The sequence below is a fragment of the Diaphorina citri genome, unplaced genomic scaffold (genome assembly GCF_000475195.1).
Source record: "Diaphorina citri unplaced genomic scaffold, Diaci psyllid genome assembly version 1.1 scaffold932, whole genome shotgun sequence".
Classification (NCBI taxonomy): Eukaryota; Metazoa; Arthropoda; class Insecta; order Hemiptera; family Psyllidae; genus Diaphorina; species Diaphorina citri.
In genome coordinates this window covers 47,310-63,536 of record NW_007378363.1, presented here as the reverse complement: position 1 = coordinate 63,536, position 16,227 = coordinate 47,310, and the positions used below count along the sequence as shown (strand labels likewise).

The 16,227-nt window shown below is 38.8% G+C and overlaps 2 protein-coding genes across 2 annotated transcripts; one reads left to right on the top strand and one right to left on the bottom strand.

Moving 5' to 3' along the window:
- The first annotated feature begins 3,245 nt into the window (after positions 1–3,245).
- On the top strand, positions 3,246–8,827 carry LOC113469035 (ATP-dependent DNA helicase PIF6-like). The gene is made up of 2 exons (XM_026826437.1): positions 3,246–3,297; positions 8,228–8,827. The coding sequence occupies exons 1-2, from the start codon at positions 3,246–3,248 to the stop codon at positions 8,818–8,820; spliced, it is 645 nt and encodes a 214-aa protein (XP_026682238.1). The 3' UTR covers positions 8,821–8,827.
- Positions 8,828–13,316: 4,489 nt separating this feature from the next.
- Positions 13,317–14,733, bottom strand: LOC103513161 (leupaxin-like). The gene is made up of 2 exons (XM_008477970.2): positions 14,206–14,733; positions 13,317–13,872 (listed from the first exon to the last, which is right to left on the bottom strand). The coding sequence occupies exons 1-2, from the start codon at positions 14,487–14,489 to the stop codon at positions 13,455–13,457; spliced, it is 702 nt and encodes a 233-aa protein (XP_008476192.1). The 5' UTR covers positions 14,490–14,733; the 3' UTR covers positions 13,317–13,454.
- Positions 14,734–16,227: the final 1,494 nt, after the last annotated feature.

Genomic DNA, 16,227 nt, shown 5'->3' with positions numbered 1-16,227 from the left:
GCTTCACTTTCAAAACGGAAGTCGTGCAGTCTGGAAAGACTCCTTGGAAGGTTGTTTTATCCTTATTTTACCTTCGGAAATGGGGCTACGTGTAGGTACACCCAGATCCAAAATGGGAACTTTTTTCGTACTCCTGAAATAATTCGAGTTTTGGCGCAGAGCTCCTTTGGCATTTCTAGTTTATACTGTATCCCCTTTTGACTACAATATTGTCAAATAAATGAGAATGAAATTCCATTCCATGCCTACATTTTACATTAGACAGAGTGCCTACATTACACGCAGAGACCTACAAAACAGACAGGATACAGCAATATAAAAATGTACTATACAGCACTTCTGGGCCCGTATACAGGGAGTAAAAACAGGGCAGTCCACAACTTAACCGGCCTCAGTCCAACAACTAACAACTCCTACAATGGTAACTCCACCAATTAATTGGCCCCTTCAAACAAACAAACAAAAACTATGGGCTGGGTCCCCCCTTGAGTAGATTCATATAAGCTATAAGTTTAACCCAGCTTCTAGGGCCTTTTGCCCCTACTCCCAAGGCCTGATCAATCACACTATCAGGTAGACCTGACAGGTACGGCTGAAAAGGTCCGCTTGACAGATCTACCCGATAGTGAGTGGCTGGCCTAAGCCTCGGAGTGGGCTTTTTGTGTATGAAATAGCCTCGAGTAGCCCGGGCCAGGGGAAAATGGTACCGGTTGGCCCCCTCGGGGGACGGCCCTGGCTACAAAACACAAGATGGACAAAAGGCTCTGCGTGACAAAAGCAAATAGAGTCGGAAACGGTGCAGTTTGCATCATTAAACCCGACATGGAAATTATCCCCACAGGATGGGACTCTGTTGGGGAGAGTAGGAGAGAGAATTACTTTTTGTGTGTGGATGTATTTTCAGGGCCTTTGAAAGCCCAGGGTCGTTCATAGTTTAATCGGTCCCCAGGGCTGACTCCAAACGGGAAAAGGCCCCCGGAAGGCTTAGAAAATAAGGAATTATCCTTTTATTCTAATAACTTGTAAATAGGTATTTTTTTAGTGCAACAGTTTGCCCCTCATCGCAAAAAAAAAGTCTTCTTCTGGACCCTAAGAGCAGACCGTACCCGGAGGAATTTAATCGGTCCCCAGGGCTGACTCCAAACGGGAAAAGGCCCCCGGAAGGCTTAGAAAATAAGGAATTATCCTTTTATTCTAACTTGTAAATAGGTATTTTTTTAGTGCAACAGTTTGCCCCTCATCGCAAAAAAAGTCTTCTTCTGGACCCTAAGAGCAGACCATACCCGGAGGAATAGGGCCGGATTAAGCCCTGTGAATGTCTGGCTTGGCTTTCGAAAAGGTTATAGGCTCACCCCAATCAACCAATAATGAGTTTTGTAGACCCTGAACTCAACAATATGGATTAGATACTTCTGCTTAAAGGTTCCTAGTTCCTACTGTTATAGAATACTTTATCAACCATCTCTTTCCAACTTTCGAGATAACATGTGATGTTTATGTCACTTTTATTATTTCTATCTCTCTTGTTGTTGTGTTAGACTTTTTTCCCTTGTTTTATTTTACGACTGTTCAAAAATTGCTGATATTCGATATACGCCGAAGGTCAAAGGTTACGATGAGTCTCCTGCTGCAAATATAACAAAAAGCTATGGGGGTACGAAGAGGATGCAACCTGCGGATGCGGCAGTGAGCAGACACATGAACACCTCCTGGTATGCGGCCAAATGGAGACGACATACACTCACGCAGATCTCCTTGCGGCATATGAGAGGGCAATTCACGTCTCAAACTTCTGGGGAAGAAAGATTTGACGAGAAAGAAGAGGACACGGAAAGATAAAGATTAAGCTGCAATCTCTATTAAACATTTTGTTAATATTAAGGAGTACACGGCGGAAATTTTGCCCTACAATCCCTACATGCTAGAGTATATGAAGAGTAGGAGCTTGGGTTTTACAACTTTCTTTGCTGGAGAGAAAAGAGGTTTTAAATATTGCTAAAGGAAGAATTAGGTACGGGATGTAAGAGGAAGGATTAAGGCAGGGATTATGAATTTGATGAATATCTAACTACCTCTCAGTCTACACGTCACAGCGTCACACATATTGTGTGACACTAGATATTACTTCGAAACTCTGTCACACTGTGATGGATAAGTTAAGTGTCGCAGACTCAGTCTACACGTCACAGCGTCACACATATTGTGTGACACTAGATATTACTTCGAAACTCTGTCACACTGTCATGGATAATTAGGGTCTGAAAGCTCGAAGTCTGAGGATGATTAGGGTATGCTTGGTTTTTGCTTACCTAATAGGATAGTCAAAGAGTTCCCTGTTCCCTATAGGTATAGGAAAAGGGTCTTGAAAGGGCCTTGGCAGTCAAAGTGTTACGTACTTATTAGGTATACTTATATATGTACATTATGTACATTTTCCAAGTTCCGACATATGTATCTGATGTGACGATAAGCTTTTATTGGTGTCTGAAAAACGATAAAACAACTTCGAGTCCAAAAAGTTTGAGGATAAAAGGGAGAGGAAGATGAATTAGAAGCAGAAGGAGTAGGGGAAGGAGGAAGAATAGAAAAAAAGAGAAGGAGGAAGATGAGGGCAAGGGAATGAAGAAGAAAGGGGAAAAAAGAAGTAAGAGGAAGAATAGGAGGAGCAGAAGGAATAGGAGAAGAAGAAAAGGGATAAAGGGACTTTTCAGTCCTATCTTACAAGGACTACATATGTATTATATCTCTTCTCTCTGTTTCCCTGTACCTGTACATAGATAAAGTCAAGGTTCAACTTTCAAGCATATGTAGGACTACAGTTTCTTTTCCTCCTTTTTACTCTTTCTGCTCTCTTTTCCCTCTTTCCCCATCTTCCATTTCTCTTCCTTCATTGTCTCCATTTGTAGAAAAAATGGGGTCTTTTTTAGCCATAGCCGTAAGCCTACAAACCTCTGCGGTAGAATCCAGTTATGTTAAAATACCTAGGTAGATAGATCCTAGCTATACCCCAAAAAGAATCAGTATAACTAAACATAGGTACGGTACCTATGTAAAAAAAAGCTTGAATTCTTAAACTACGAAGTACGAAGGTCAATATCAGACTGTTTGTCGCGTTTTCGTAGATCAAGACGTGATGTTATAATAATTATATGTAGAATACCCAATACCCTTACCTACCGAGGTAAGAGACACTAACGCTCATAAGGGTTACTTACTTATCTGTGACCAGGGCCTAACAGACGACCATGGGTCTGCTCGAAACTGCCTCTCTGTCTGTCCTGTGCTGCATCTGTCCATGTAAGAAAATCCATATTACGTTTCCAGGGCGTCCAGTTCAATATGAACCAGTCCGGTTCCGAGGCAGGGCTTGAGCTTCCTCAACAGGTTTGCCTTCGAAGATGGCTTTTTACGTGAGTTAACCCTACGCTCAACCTTCCTCCTTTTTCATACTGGCCTAGGACCGTCATCGGCGTAGTTGGGTTACTTTCCTATAAAAGACAACTCTTGTTCATGACAAAATCCACCATGGGATTTTCTGAGGAATCTTAATCGTCCACACGTGCCGATTGAGATGAAATTTTCCTCTTTTTTTTTCAAGGAAAAATGTGATTTTATCCTTAGTTGTTTTAATTTGTTTTGGGGGGTTTTTCTCGCTTCAGTGTGACACTAGATATTACTTCGAAACTCTGTCACACTGTGATGGATAATTAGGGTCTGAAAGCTCGAAGTCTGAGGATGATTAGGGTATGCTTGGTTTTTGCTTACCTAATAAAATAGTCAAGGAGTTCCCTGTTCCCTATAGGTGGTGTAGGTATAGGAAGAGGGTCCTTAAAGGGCCTTGGCAGTCAAAGTGTTACGTACTTATTAGGTATACCTACATATGTACATTTTCTAAGTTCCGACATATGTATCTGATGTGACGATAAGCTTTTATTGGTGTCTGAAAAACGATAAAACAACTTCGAGTCCAAAAAGTTTGAAGATAAAAGGGAGAGGAAGATGAATTAGAAGCAGAAGGAGTAGGGGAAGGAGGAGGAATAGAAAAAAAAGAGAAGGAGGAAGATGAGGGCGAGGGAATGAAGAAGAAAGGGAAAAAAAGAAGGAATAAGAGAAGAAACTGATCTAAGAACGATCACTCTTGTTCATAAATACGAGTGTAAGCTTGCATGCTGACAACCAAATAAAGTTGAAAAGTCTCTTCAGTCTTCACCCCAGATATGTCTATTGTCTTATTCACATATAATGTAAAAAAGTCACATCTACAACACAGAAACCCAACTTGCTAGTACAAAACCCTGAAACAATACTCACATCATATTACCTATAGTCCTTACACATCTTCACAGAAACCCAACTTGCTAGTACAAAACCCTGAAACAATACTCACATCATATTACCTATAGTCCTATATCTACACATCTTTATATACAAAAACCTTTTATGTACAAATGTGGTCAAGTAAGTTCGAACACGTGTACATAAGAATAGTATTTATACCTATGTATTTACTACATACCTATATATTATGTACTTACTACATAAGTATGTACATTCTTGGTTTCGTACATACTTGAAGCACGATTTGTTCTAATACCATGCACACATGTGGATGCATTGTTTTGGATTTTCCATTCTTTTTCTTTTGCGGAAATGCCTCTCTTATTTTATGCCTACTACCTAGATGTCTAATTATACCTGGTTTGTTTCAGACCTTTCTTCAAGTTAGAGAGCTTTATTAGAGATTAAACTGCAAATTGGTGGATGTGTTACATTTACCATTTTAATTATTTCCATTCTTAGTGCAAATTGGTGGATGTAACAAATTAACCATTATTTCATCATGTAGGTACTATCAAAGTACCCATGCAAATGCATGGTTTCATTTTCACTGTACCACCATTTTTACAGTTTCTACATCTAATTATGTACCATCATTTTCACAGTTCCTATTATTTATGTACAATCATTTTCCTAGTTCCTATTGAGATTAAACTGCAAATTGGTGGATGTGTTACATTTACCATTTTAATTATTTCCATTCTTAGTGCAAATTGGTGGATGTAACAAATTAAGCATTATTTCATCATGTAGGTACTACCAAAGTACCCATGCAAATGCATGGTTTCATTTTCACTGTACCACCGTTTTTACAGTTTCTACATCTAATTATGTACCATCATTTTCACAGTTCCTATTATTTATGTACAATCATTTTCCTAGTTCCTATTTGACCTATAATCCTATATCTACGCTCATTTTTCACAGTTTCATTTCCACAGTTCTCCCTTGTTGCCAAGTTGAGGGGATACAATAGAGGAGGAAAAGGTTTTGATTTCCCGAGAGAAAACATTCCTAACCTGGAAGGCCCTAAATCGCCTTCGGTCCGGAGTCTCCTGCTGCAAATATAACAAAAAGCTATGGGGGTACGAAGAGGAACATGTCCTGGTATGCGGCCAAACGGAGACGATATGCACTCACGCAGATCTCCTTGCGGCAAATGAGAGGGCAATTTACGTCTCAAACTTCTGGGGAAGAAAGATTTGATGAGAAAGAAGAGGACACGGAAAGATAAAGATTAAGCTGCAATCTCTATTAAACATTTTCTTAATATTAAGGAGTAGGTACACGGCGGAAATTTTGCCCTACATGCTAGAGTATATGAAGACTAAGAGCTTGGGTTTTACAACTTTCTTTGCTGGAGAGAAAAGAGGTTTTAAATGTTGCTAAAGGAAGAATTAGGTACGGGATGTAAAAGGAAGGATTAATTGGCAGGGGTTATGAATATCTAACCAATGCTCGTAACTCGTAACAGCTCGTATGGTAACTATTTTTCTTTTCTTCATAAACGAGGCATTTTCTTGAATTATTTTTCTTCATAAATGAGGATCTATACCTGAACTTGATGGAACCCTGAAAAACCTGAACCATGGCGATAATGGAATGTCGAGTAAGGTACAGTTCGGCCGCTACTCAGACTCGCCTATTTAGGCTATTCCAAGCACATAAGTTTTCCACCAAACTAGCTCAAACCTTTAGAGAGAACGAGGACAGGGTAGGAAAAAGCCTAGACCTTCCCAGCCAACTAAGCTTGCATGCTGACAACCAAATAAAGTTGAAAAGTCTCTTCAGTCTTCACCCCAGATATATGTCTATTGTCTTATTCACATATAATGTAAAAAAGTCACATCTACAACACAGAAACCCAACTTGCTAGTACAAAACCCTGAAACAATACTCACATCATATTACCTATAGTCCTATATCTACACATCTTTATATACAGAGGAAAAATGAGGACCAACGGAATTTTTCTTTTTCTTCTACGACTTCTAGATACCGAGATAAATCGATTTAAAAAATACCGGTAAATAGTGAACTTTGACGTCACGTCATACCCTCCCGTACGCGATGACGTCACATCAAATGTTACGAGCAAAGCTCCCTCGCAGGCAACACATTAATCTGTTTGTGTGCATGCATTTCTGCGCAGTTCATGTTTGTGCGCAACGTTTCTGCGCATCTCCTGAAGTTTGACGTCAGAGTTCAGGACTCTGACGGAAAATAAAAATTGAATTTTCGACCTTCTACAGTTTGTTATTTTTTCGAAGTTTTGACCTCAGATTTTTCCCAACTTTTTACATAAGAATCGACCATTTATTTATAATTTTTACCCATTTGCAACTGCTCCATTTTACTGCCAAGATCATGTGATACCCAAGTTGTATTTTCCTTTTGGAAACGGAAACGATTCTGATGGCGCGCTATCTTGGATTTCCCATGGGTTAGTAGCCAAGTTGTCTTATTAAGCCAAAAGAGGGAGCTATAATGACACGGCCATTCAGACCGCTCTTTTCTGGATGGACAAGATTTGACGAACGAGCTGGACATGGAAAGTAAGTAGGGGAAATGAGCTACAGAAAAGAGGAAATTCCGAAAGGAAAATACCTACAACTCACTTGGTATGCAAGCTTATTGTGGTACCCACTCATCCACGGAGGTTGCTTGGAGTAGGTAAGGATAATGGACAGAGGATATATATAGGCCCCAAAATGAAAAACTGAACGGGACGCCGGGACACCCCCTGAAATTCGGGACTGTCCCAGCCAATTCGGGACGTTTGGCAAGCCTAGTATTACATCTATTATTACTATTATCTATTAGTTATACCGCTTACACTCTGTAAAGTGAGTGATGTTTCCGGTATGTAACTGCTTGGCTGATTGCCAAATGAACAATTTTTTATTATAATAGCTCAAATAGAGTCATTTGGTACCTACAGTAAATTTTTCATTGAATTATTAGATAATTTATCAATTTTATTTTGATTCATATATTCTGAATTTGGAAATCAAGCTGTCGTTTTTTTTCATTGAATTATTAGATAATTTTTATCAATTTTATTTTGATTCATATTCTGAATTTGGAAATCAAGCTGTCGTTTGTGTCACCTTTTAGTGTCACCTATTAGGAACCTACACAAGTGTAGTTAATAGGAACTAGGTAATAGATCAGTTGCGCTTACTTGGGTGATATTGCAAAGTCGTAGAGCAGGAAAAATGAGGATCAACGGAATTTTTCTTTTTCTTCTACAACTTCTAGAGCCCGAGATAAATCGATTTAAAAAATACCGGTAAATCGTGAACTTTGACGTCACAGCATACGCTCCCATAGGCGATGACGCCATAATTTATTACTCCCGCCGCTCTGTTTGTTTGTGCGCAAGCGTTTCTGCGCATTTTGACGTGAAATCTGACGTAACAACTCTTTGAACTTTCTCATTAGAACGGCAATTAAAATTCGAAATTTCGACCTTTTAAAGTTACTTTTTCGGAGTTTTGACATCAGATTTGGATTTTTCACTACTTTTTACGTAGGAATCAACCATTTATTAATATTTTTTACCCATTTGCAACTGCTCCATTCCTCAAGTTATACCTACCCACAGTCCTACCGGTATTACGTACACAGTACAATCTATTTAGACAGCAATCAGGATTAAGCAGAAAAGAACCATCCATAAGGCAAGGCCCCGTTATGGATGGTTCTTTTCTGCTCAATGCTGTCCATTTATCTTTTAGTTCCCATCCTTTCCTATTGTATACTGTCACAGAGCTGGGTTTGATAAATAATTAATACATAATCGGTCTCTAGGTAGGTATTTGTATATATAGATATATTTAGGAATTAAAATCGATAAAATTTAATGTGACCGATTTGCATTTATTAGCTATTCTTACCCCAAAGAATGACACTGCTGCAGACATCAACAATTCCCTATTGAATCAACTTTCAGGTGAGATAGTGAAGTACCAGTCTGTGGACGCGGTGGTGGATTTGGAGGAAGCAGTGCACTACCCGGTAGAATTTCTCCACACTTTAAATCCGTCTGGTATTCCACCCCACAATCTATACTTGAAAGTTGGAGCTCCAATAATGCTCTTGCGCAATTTAATTCCTCCGAGACTATGTAATGGCACCAGGCTACAAGTGAAAGCTCTCCATAGAAATGTTATCGAGGCAACTATCTTTACAGGATGTGGTACAGGAGAAACAGTTTTCATCCCTCGGATTCCGATGATTCCCTCCGATTACCACTTTCAGTTCAAGCGATTGCAGTTCCCTGTCAAGGTCTGCTTTGCAATGACAATAAATAAGGCACAAGGTCAGTCCCTGAAAGTGACCGGAGTGGATCTGAGGAATGACTGTTTCTCCCACGGCCAACTATACGTAGCCTGTTCTCGGGTGAGTTCATCCAAAAGTCTGGTCATCTTACAACCCGAGAGCCGAACAAAGAATGTAGTGTACAAGGAAGTGTTGTGAGAGAAGTGTTGTGTGTGAGAAAAAAAGAAGTGCTGGCGTTCGGCTCTAAGACAATAAATTAAAGGAAATATGCCTTAAAGGTCCACGCACACCAAAAGTTAAGTTACAGTTCGGTTCAGATATAGAAAAGCAAGGAGAAAATGAAGAAAAAATGGTAGGTATGCTTGTCTGATTTTCTAAAATACTTCCATTTTTATTATCTTAAATACCTACACAACGCATAGGTATACTTAGAAATAAAAAATATCCTATTGTAGGTACATTTTATTGTTGTCTATTACCTACCTATGTAAAAAATAATGTTACTTGTTATTAAAAAGAAATATTGTAACGACGAATAATCACGAGAAATTTAGACAACTTTCAATAATCATAAATAATGGATAATAATAGTATTGGGTAGGCAAACAATACCACTGATGTAGTAGTTAGGTGAACTTCGGATATAGAGGTTGGTGGTTCGAGTCCAAGTCGTCAGGAAATTTAGGAGAGAGGAGAATAAGTATGTGTGAAAGAGAATTTGGATAAAAGCACGAAAAGCAAGAAAAGAGGAAGAATGTGAATGCTCTCTCTCTCTTTCCTCCCTCTCTAACTAGGCTGGCAAACCATTTTTTCTTGGAGGTTTATTAATTTTATTACCTACCTATTTTTTATAATTTCATTATTATTAGCATTTTGCCAGAAGCGATATAGCATCACGTTGAATGTACCAGTTCCTGGAGGATCACTGATGCTAAGCAACGTTGCGCTTGGAAGGTGTTCGGATTGGTGACGTGAGGAGGCGGGTAGCTGAGCTCCACAAAATTACCGAGTCTTCACAACCGAGTTATTCGATGAATTTTGGGGTCTGTGCAACTAAGTGCGGGATTTGGATAAAGCTGTGGGGGTTAGGTAGACCTGACAAGCGGACCTTTCCAGCCTGACAGGTCTACCTGATAGTGTGTGCATGTGCTCATCAGGTATCAGGTAGACCTGATCAGGCGTACCTGTCTATGGTGAGTGCATGGCCTTAGGTGGAAGAGAATGCCTTTGGCATTAATCTCTCTTTGTGTCATTTACGGATTGACGGTCCATGGTTCAAATAACAACAAGAGCTAGTAAGTAAATAAGAGTAGGTAGATACATATAGGTACATACTTACTTTTAATAAAGAGATGCATTTAGTATATTAAAAAAATCAGGGAGTGGCTAATATGTATTCTCCTTTTGACGAAAAATAAAATGTTCATCAAATTAATTGGCCCCCTACCAGGCGATCTCTTTTGTAAAAAAAAACAGAAGCTTAAAAAATGTTTTTTTTTTTTTTTTTTTTTTTTTTTTTTTTTTTTTTTACAAAGCTGACATCACAAAATGTATTTGGAGGGTAATTATTTTTTAAATGAAAGATAATGAGCAAGCTATTTATAGTGTATTTTCCGATAATACCGAGTCACTTGAGCGGCCATTGTTTATTTTTATTATTATCACCTTTTTTTTTTAGAAAAACTTAGATTGCAGCCTCGCCCAGAACGGGGCAGCTTGGAAAACACTAACACGAAATGTAGACCCCACTTGAATGGGAAAAGACTAAGTAAAAGAAGAAGTTTATTTGGAATATTTTGATAGAGGGAACTGAAACAAACGGAGGTATCATCGTCACGAAATTCCGAGAACGAACCTTATCCGTTCCGAGAACGAACCTTATCTGTTTCGGTTAAATTTTCCCCCGAGCGGAAATCGAGCCCCCGACCTAGTGCTTACAAGGCAGACACGTGACACGCTACCTACTTTTCAAGTTAGCTTAGGCTAGGCAAAAAAATTATAAAAACGTCAAGTGTTTTTACTCCTTACCAAATAGGTAGGTAAGTATTACATATTTATATTCGTTGTAATTTTCAGACATTTTTTTTTTTTAAGAAATTTGATAGAAGAAATTTGATCAGAAAACTGTAACTGCTAAAGTCTTCTCGTCCCGAAATCGAAGAGATAAGGAAGAGAGGATAGGAGAAAGTCAGCCGTTCCGAGCAAGATTTCAGACATTAATCAACTGGGGCCCCCACAAGGACTTTGCATTGTGTCCACCCTGTATAAATAAAATGTTGATTGAAAAATAAACGAAAAATAAAAAAAAACAAACCATTTCAATATTAACATTATTAAAATGTATCTATCATAATTATTTATGTCATTTCCAACTGGATAATACTTACTCCTATAATTTATTATACCTACACTCACGAGCAAAAGAAATCGAAGATCGAAGACAGCCAGCCTAGTTAGCTTAGTTGGTAGTGCGTCTGCCTTTAGCTCATCTAGAAGTGGGTTAGAATTTGTATACGTGAGTCAGTCAGTCAGTCAGTCAGTTACACAAGGGGCTGTATATATTTTAGATTTATTTTTTTTTTTTTTAGATTTTCCATTTTCCTCAAGCCTATTCGTGATTTTACGATGTTTCTAGTGGCTATTAGTATAAAATACCTCACCTAAACACCAACTCACATGCCCTACAAGAATCTGATATGATAATTTTTTTTTCTTTTTTTTTAATATAGGTACCTTATTTATACTGTCGGCTAAGACTAAAAAGTCCCATCATGCCAACAGTTTAAACAAGCCTAATTTATTTACGTCAAACATAATAAGTACATACATAGGTTTAACATTGAAAAGGATGGAGAAAATTATAAGTATAGATATAAAAAAGATATTAATGGTAATAGCCACCAAAGAGGTTGCCACTAAAGATAATTGCTGTGTTTACCTGCCTATTTATCAATTATATTTACTTGTTAATATGTTATTTGGTACCTAGATATTATTGGAATTTGAGATAATATACCTACCTACCTTCGTGAGTACCAAATAAGAAGATATTAGGTATATCTATTGGAATTTGAGACATACCTACCTACTACCTACCTTCCTCTATTAGTATATTCCCATAATCATTTATACACATCTAATAAATTACCTACATGTTATTAATAGGTACATCATAAAATTACTACAATCTAGTGATATTATTAGGAACCTACCAATTATATACCTATCAAAATAGGTACTTTGCCATGTAGGTAGGTATGTAGGTAGATTACTACCTAGGTATACAAGCACCTTACAACTCTTCTATACAATCTATACAACTTTCTAAATGGAGCAGTAGTAATATCGACCTAGCAGAATCCAATTCATCCGATGAAATAAATAGCAAAATAAACCTATACGTAACATTATCTCACAACTATTAAGTGGATATTATTACAACTTATTATCGCACTTTTAAAAGTTAGTTAGCTTAGTTGGTAGTGCGTCTGCCTTGTAAGCGCTGGGCTGCGGGTTCGATTCCCGCCCGGGGCGGATTTTATCCTGATGGGATAATGTTCGTTCTCGGAACGGCTGGCTTTCTCCTATCCTGTCTTCCTTCTCTCTTCGATTTCGGGACGATAAGACCATAGCATCAGTTACAGTTCCCTCTGTCAAACCTCTTGAAAAAAAAATAAATTAAATTAAGTATGAAAATTCCGCTACTTGTGATTCGACGACCAAAACCATTACGGGGTCCTATCGTCCTGAAAGCGAAGGGAGAGGAAAGAAAGGATAGAAGAAAGCCAGCCGTTCCGAGAACGAATACCTATTAGGCTCCGGAATAATAAAATCGTCAAATTTTTGAGCATCACCGCCAAATAAGTACTTGAATCAGTTTAAAACAGATTCATTTTTGTACCTAACAAATCTTACTCGTGGCCAAAGTTTTAATATCCATCGCTTAAAACTATAGTAAGAACTCATGTTCTGATAAAGATAGGATCTATTGTTTATAAATAGATGGATCTAACTCATATAGGTAGGTGTATTTACGTATAAATAGATGGATACCTATGTAGGTATTGTGATCGTAATAAAATTCATGTCATAAAGCAGTTAGAGGATATTATAAATCAATCAACAATGTACGTGATTCCACACATGCCAAATGCCAACCTGGCTTGGAATGCACACCAGAAGAAAACACCCTCAGAGGTTGGCCCTCTTGGCATTTCTCATTTTGGCATGATTTGGCAGACCCCTGGTTTCCTGATTCAGAAGAACTTTGAAATAAATATTAGGAAGGTAGCCCAAGGGGCCTTCCCAATATTTTTTTTTTTTTTTTCAATTTTAACAACGGAAGTTTTATCGAAAGCAAAGAGAGAAGGAAGACAGGGTGGGAGAAAGCCAGCCGTTCCGAGAACGAAACTTACCTGTTCATGACAATCCTGTCTTCCTTCTCTCTTCGATTTCGGGACGATAAGACCATAGCAGTTAAAGTTCCCTCTGTCAAACCTCTTAAAAAAAAAAAGTCTTTGGGAACTACGTCACTAGGAAATCAGTCAGAACTACGTCACTAGGAAATCCTACTTTTTCTGTACTTACACACAATATAGTTCACCAATATCTCCAAAGTTTCTATTTTTCGGCGCGAACGACCTACTGTCCGCTGTCCGTAATGTTAAATCACCTTAAAGGAAAAAAAAAAAATGTTTCTATTTTGTCGCCTTGTATTTCAGTATTCCTCCATTTACTTCACCTCTTATTCCTTCTCCAGTCAACCTTCCTCTTCCTCCTCCTTCATACCTTCTCCCTTTTACGTCTTCTTCTCTTCTTCCTCATTGTTAATATCAATCCTCCTCCTCATCCTCCTCAAAATAACTGGACGTGTCATTCTTCCCCTCTTCCCTCCCCTTCTCACTACACTCCACACACACCACATCCGCCTCACACACCCGGAACGTCGGCCCGCTAATCGGCCTCCTACAGCGGCCACATCGGAAACAGGCCTCATGCCATTTCCTATCGTGCACCTTGATGGCGGTCTCTGTAATGGGCTTCCCGCAGCCGAAACACTTGGGGCAGAATTTCCCCTCGTAGCACGCCGTACAGAAAGCGTTACCCTCGCGCTCGTAGAAACCTTTGTAGAGGAGCTTGGTCCCGCAGGAAATGCAGACGAAATGGTCTGGATGCCATGTCTGATTGAGCGCCGTCACAACCACGTCTTTGATGGGCAGCCGACAGCCTTGACACTTGTTGAGGAACAAGCTGGGAAAAGACAAAGAAAAATAATAAACCCCACCCGTACCTTGCCACATTGGGTTTATCATAAAAAATACCTAGTTATCATTTAAAAAAAAGAACAATTGACAAGCAAAAATACCAAAATAACAACTAGATCTATTAATTGTACCTACATTTAAAGCTTGTACTTTCGATACTTTGCTTTATCAATTGTTGGTGTTGTCGCAACGGGGCTGACGATCTTTGGCCGAAAGTCCTTGGTATCCTTGGTCTTCCGGGTGGACTTGGGGTGGAGGCCCTTTATGAATTGTGATTTATGTTAATTTCCTCCAATAAAAGTAAACTTATTACCATTACCTCGCGTAGTCCTCGACGCAGTAGGGGCTTCCGGCGTGCACGTGAAACTTCTGCGTCGCGATGGGAATCCTGCAGTGCGTACAGCGGAAGTGTTCCGGGTGCCACGTCTTGTCCAGAGCTTGCACAATGATATTCTGGATGAGGCCTTGACAGGCGGCGCACTTGGGGTACATTGTGGACGCGGCGTTGGGGGGAGGGTCCAAGGCTTCGCTTACGTCGACGTCTGTCTCGTCACCTTGGCCGAGCAAGGGGGAGGGCGCGGGGGAGCGGCTGAAGAATGTCATTCTGTTACGGTTGAAAGTCGAAAGCTCGACCTATTCGTGGATTATGATTCTTAATTCCCCTCGTAGTTACTTCTCTATCACTTGATTCCAAATTTCTTATTTTACCTACACTTTAAAAAGGAATAAAATCCGATACGAGTGAATATGACATCTCCACTAATAATGAAATTATGGTAAGCTAAAAAGGGCAGGTTTTCCTATTTTGAATGGAGACACAATTTATGAATAATACAGATCGACTGGGCAGTTTTCGTGCCATCAAGTTACTTCATGAAATAATACGACCGTACCTATCCACATAAAAATATTTGGAGCTAGGGCACTTTGGTTATAACTGTTATAAGAGCCTCTGGAAAACTGCAAGGCCGGATCAAGTTTGTAATTGTAACGTAATGAATATTCGAATTTCAAGCTGAATCGTCAGCTTTACAAAACAAAGCGTTCTTACCATTATATGTCCTGGGCAACTGATAGATTTAATACATTTGATCAACCAAAAAATAACAACAAATATCGTTATACTCCTACCATCAAGGTACCTACCAATTCATTTTTATTTATTGAAGATTTTAGGAGTCATCATCGAGGTCTTCCTCAAAAACTCAAGAACTCCTTAATAATCCTTAAGGCTTCTCTATAGGAACTTGCACCTCCTTAATAAACCTTAAGGCGTCTCCATAGGATCTTGAACCTCCTTAACAAAACTTAAGCTCTATAGGAACTTGAAATGCAATTATAGGAACTCTTTTGGTGTTTTGAACTTTGGTTTTGGATACTTTGGTCTTGTATACTTCTGAAGATTACATCCTTATTATCCATAACCTTAGTGACCCGAAGGATATTTCAAGGTAGATGATGATGGTATAAGGCTATAACTAGAAGTTATTACTAATTTGTTTTTGACTTTGGATGATCTTTTTTGATTGAACTTCTCTAAGTATTGTGGTCGCATGACGTCATCCATTTAAGTTTGATACTTCCCTGTAATATTGTAAAGCTTGATTTAGAATATTGCTTTGAGAAATACAAAATAAAAACCAGCAAGTTGACCAATAGTTAAAAAAGTACATGTATCCTAGCAGGATACACAAGGTATACTTTTCTAGCAGGATACACAAGGTATATTCAATTCTATTCTTCTCCATGCTTAGAAAAAAGGAAGACCAAGTTAGAACAACGATCCACAGGTAATACTTCCTTAAATCTACCTATATACATATAGTACAGTTACTAAATTTGGAAACAATGGCAAAGTCCACCCTCAACGAACTGATATAATCCCAAAATAGATCACACCGAATTACCTTATTATTCCATACCCAACAGACACCACGCACAGTCGCCAATACCATAAAAAAATACCAGAGACATTGGACAGCCATGAGAATTGAGAAACCATGTCCCGAATTGCAGACAAGACAAAAAGAACACTCATGAGAACTAAATGCAGACAGTGAAGACAATACAAGAAGAAGACAAAAATCTAGGTGATATCTTTAATCCTAGACACAAAAATAGCCATCGACTCGGAATCCCCCTTTTATTTTCCGTTCTAATGAAAGAGTTCAAAGATGTGTGACGTCAGACTTTACGCAGTTGTGATTCGGGAAAACCGGAACCGGAAACCATAGACTGATTTTTCACTGAAAACGACTGATTACACTATCAAGGCAGTTTGGTCGATTCGGGAAAACCGGAACCGGAAACCATAGACTGATTTTTCACTGAAAACGACTGA

Excerpts from the sequence above, each read along its gene's own strand:
- LOC113469035 (XM_026826437.1), top strand. The coding sequence starts at position 3,246 with ATGGGTCTGCTCGAAACTGCCTCTCTGTCTGTCCTGTGCTGCATCTGT. Across the intron at positions 3,298-8,227 it reads CCTGTGCTGCATCTGTCCAT|CTATTCTTACCCCAAAGAAT; the intron begins GTAAGAAAATCC and ends TGCATTTATTAG.
- LOC103513161 (XM_008477970.2), bottom strand. The coding sequence starts at position 14,489 with ATGACATTCTTCAGCCGCTCCCCCGCGCCCTCCCCCTTGCTCGGCCAA. Across the intron at positions 13,873-14,205 it reads TGCGTCGAGGACTACGCGAG|CTTGTTCCTCAACAAGTGTC; the intron begins GTAATGGTAATA and ends GTCTTTTCCCAG.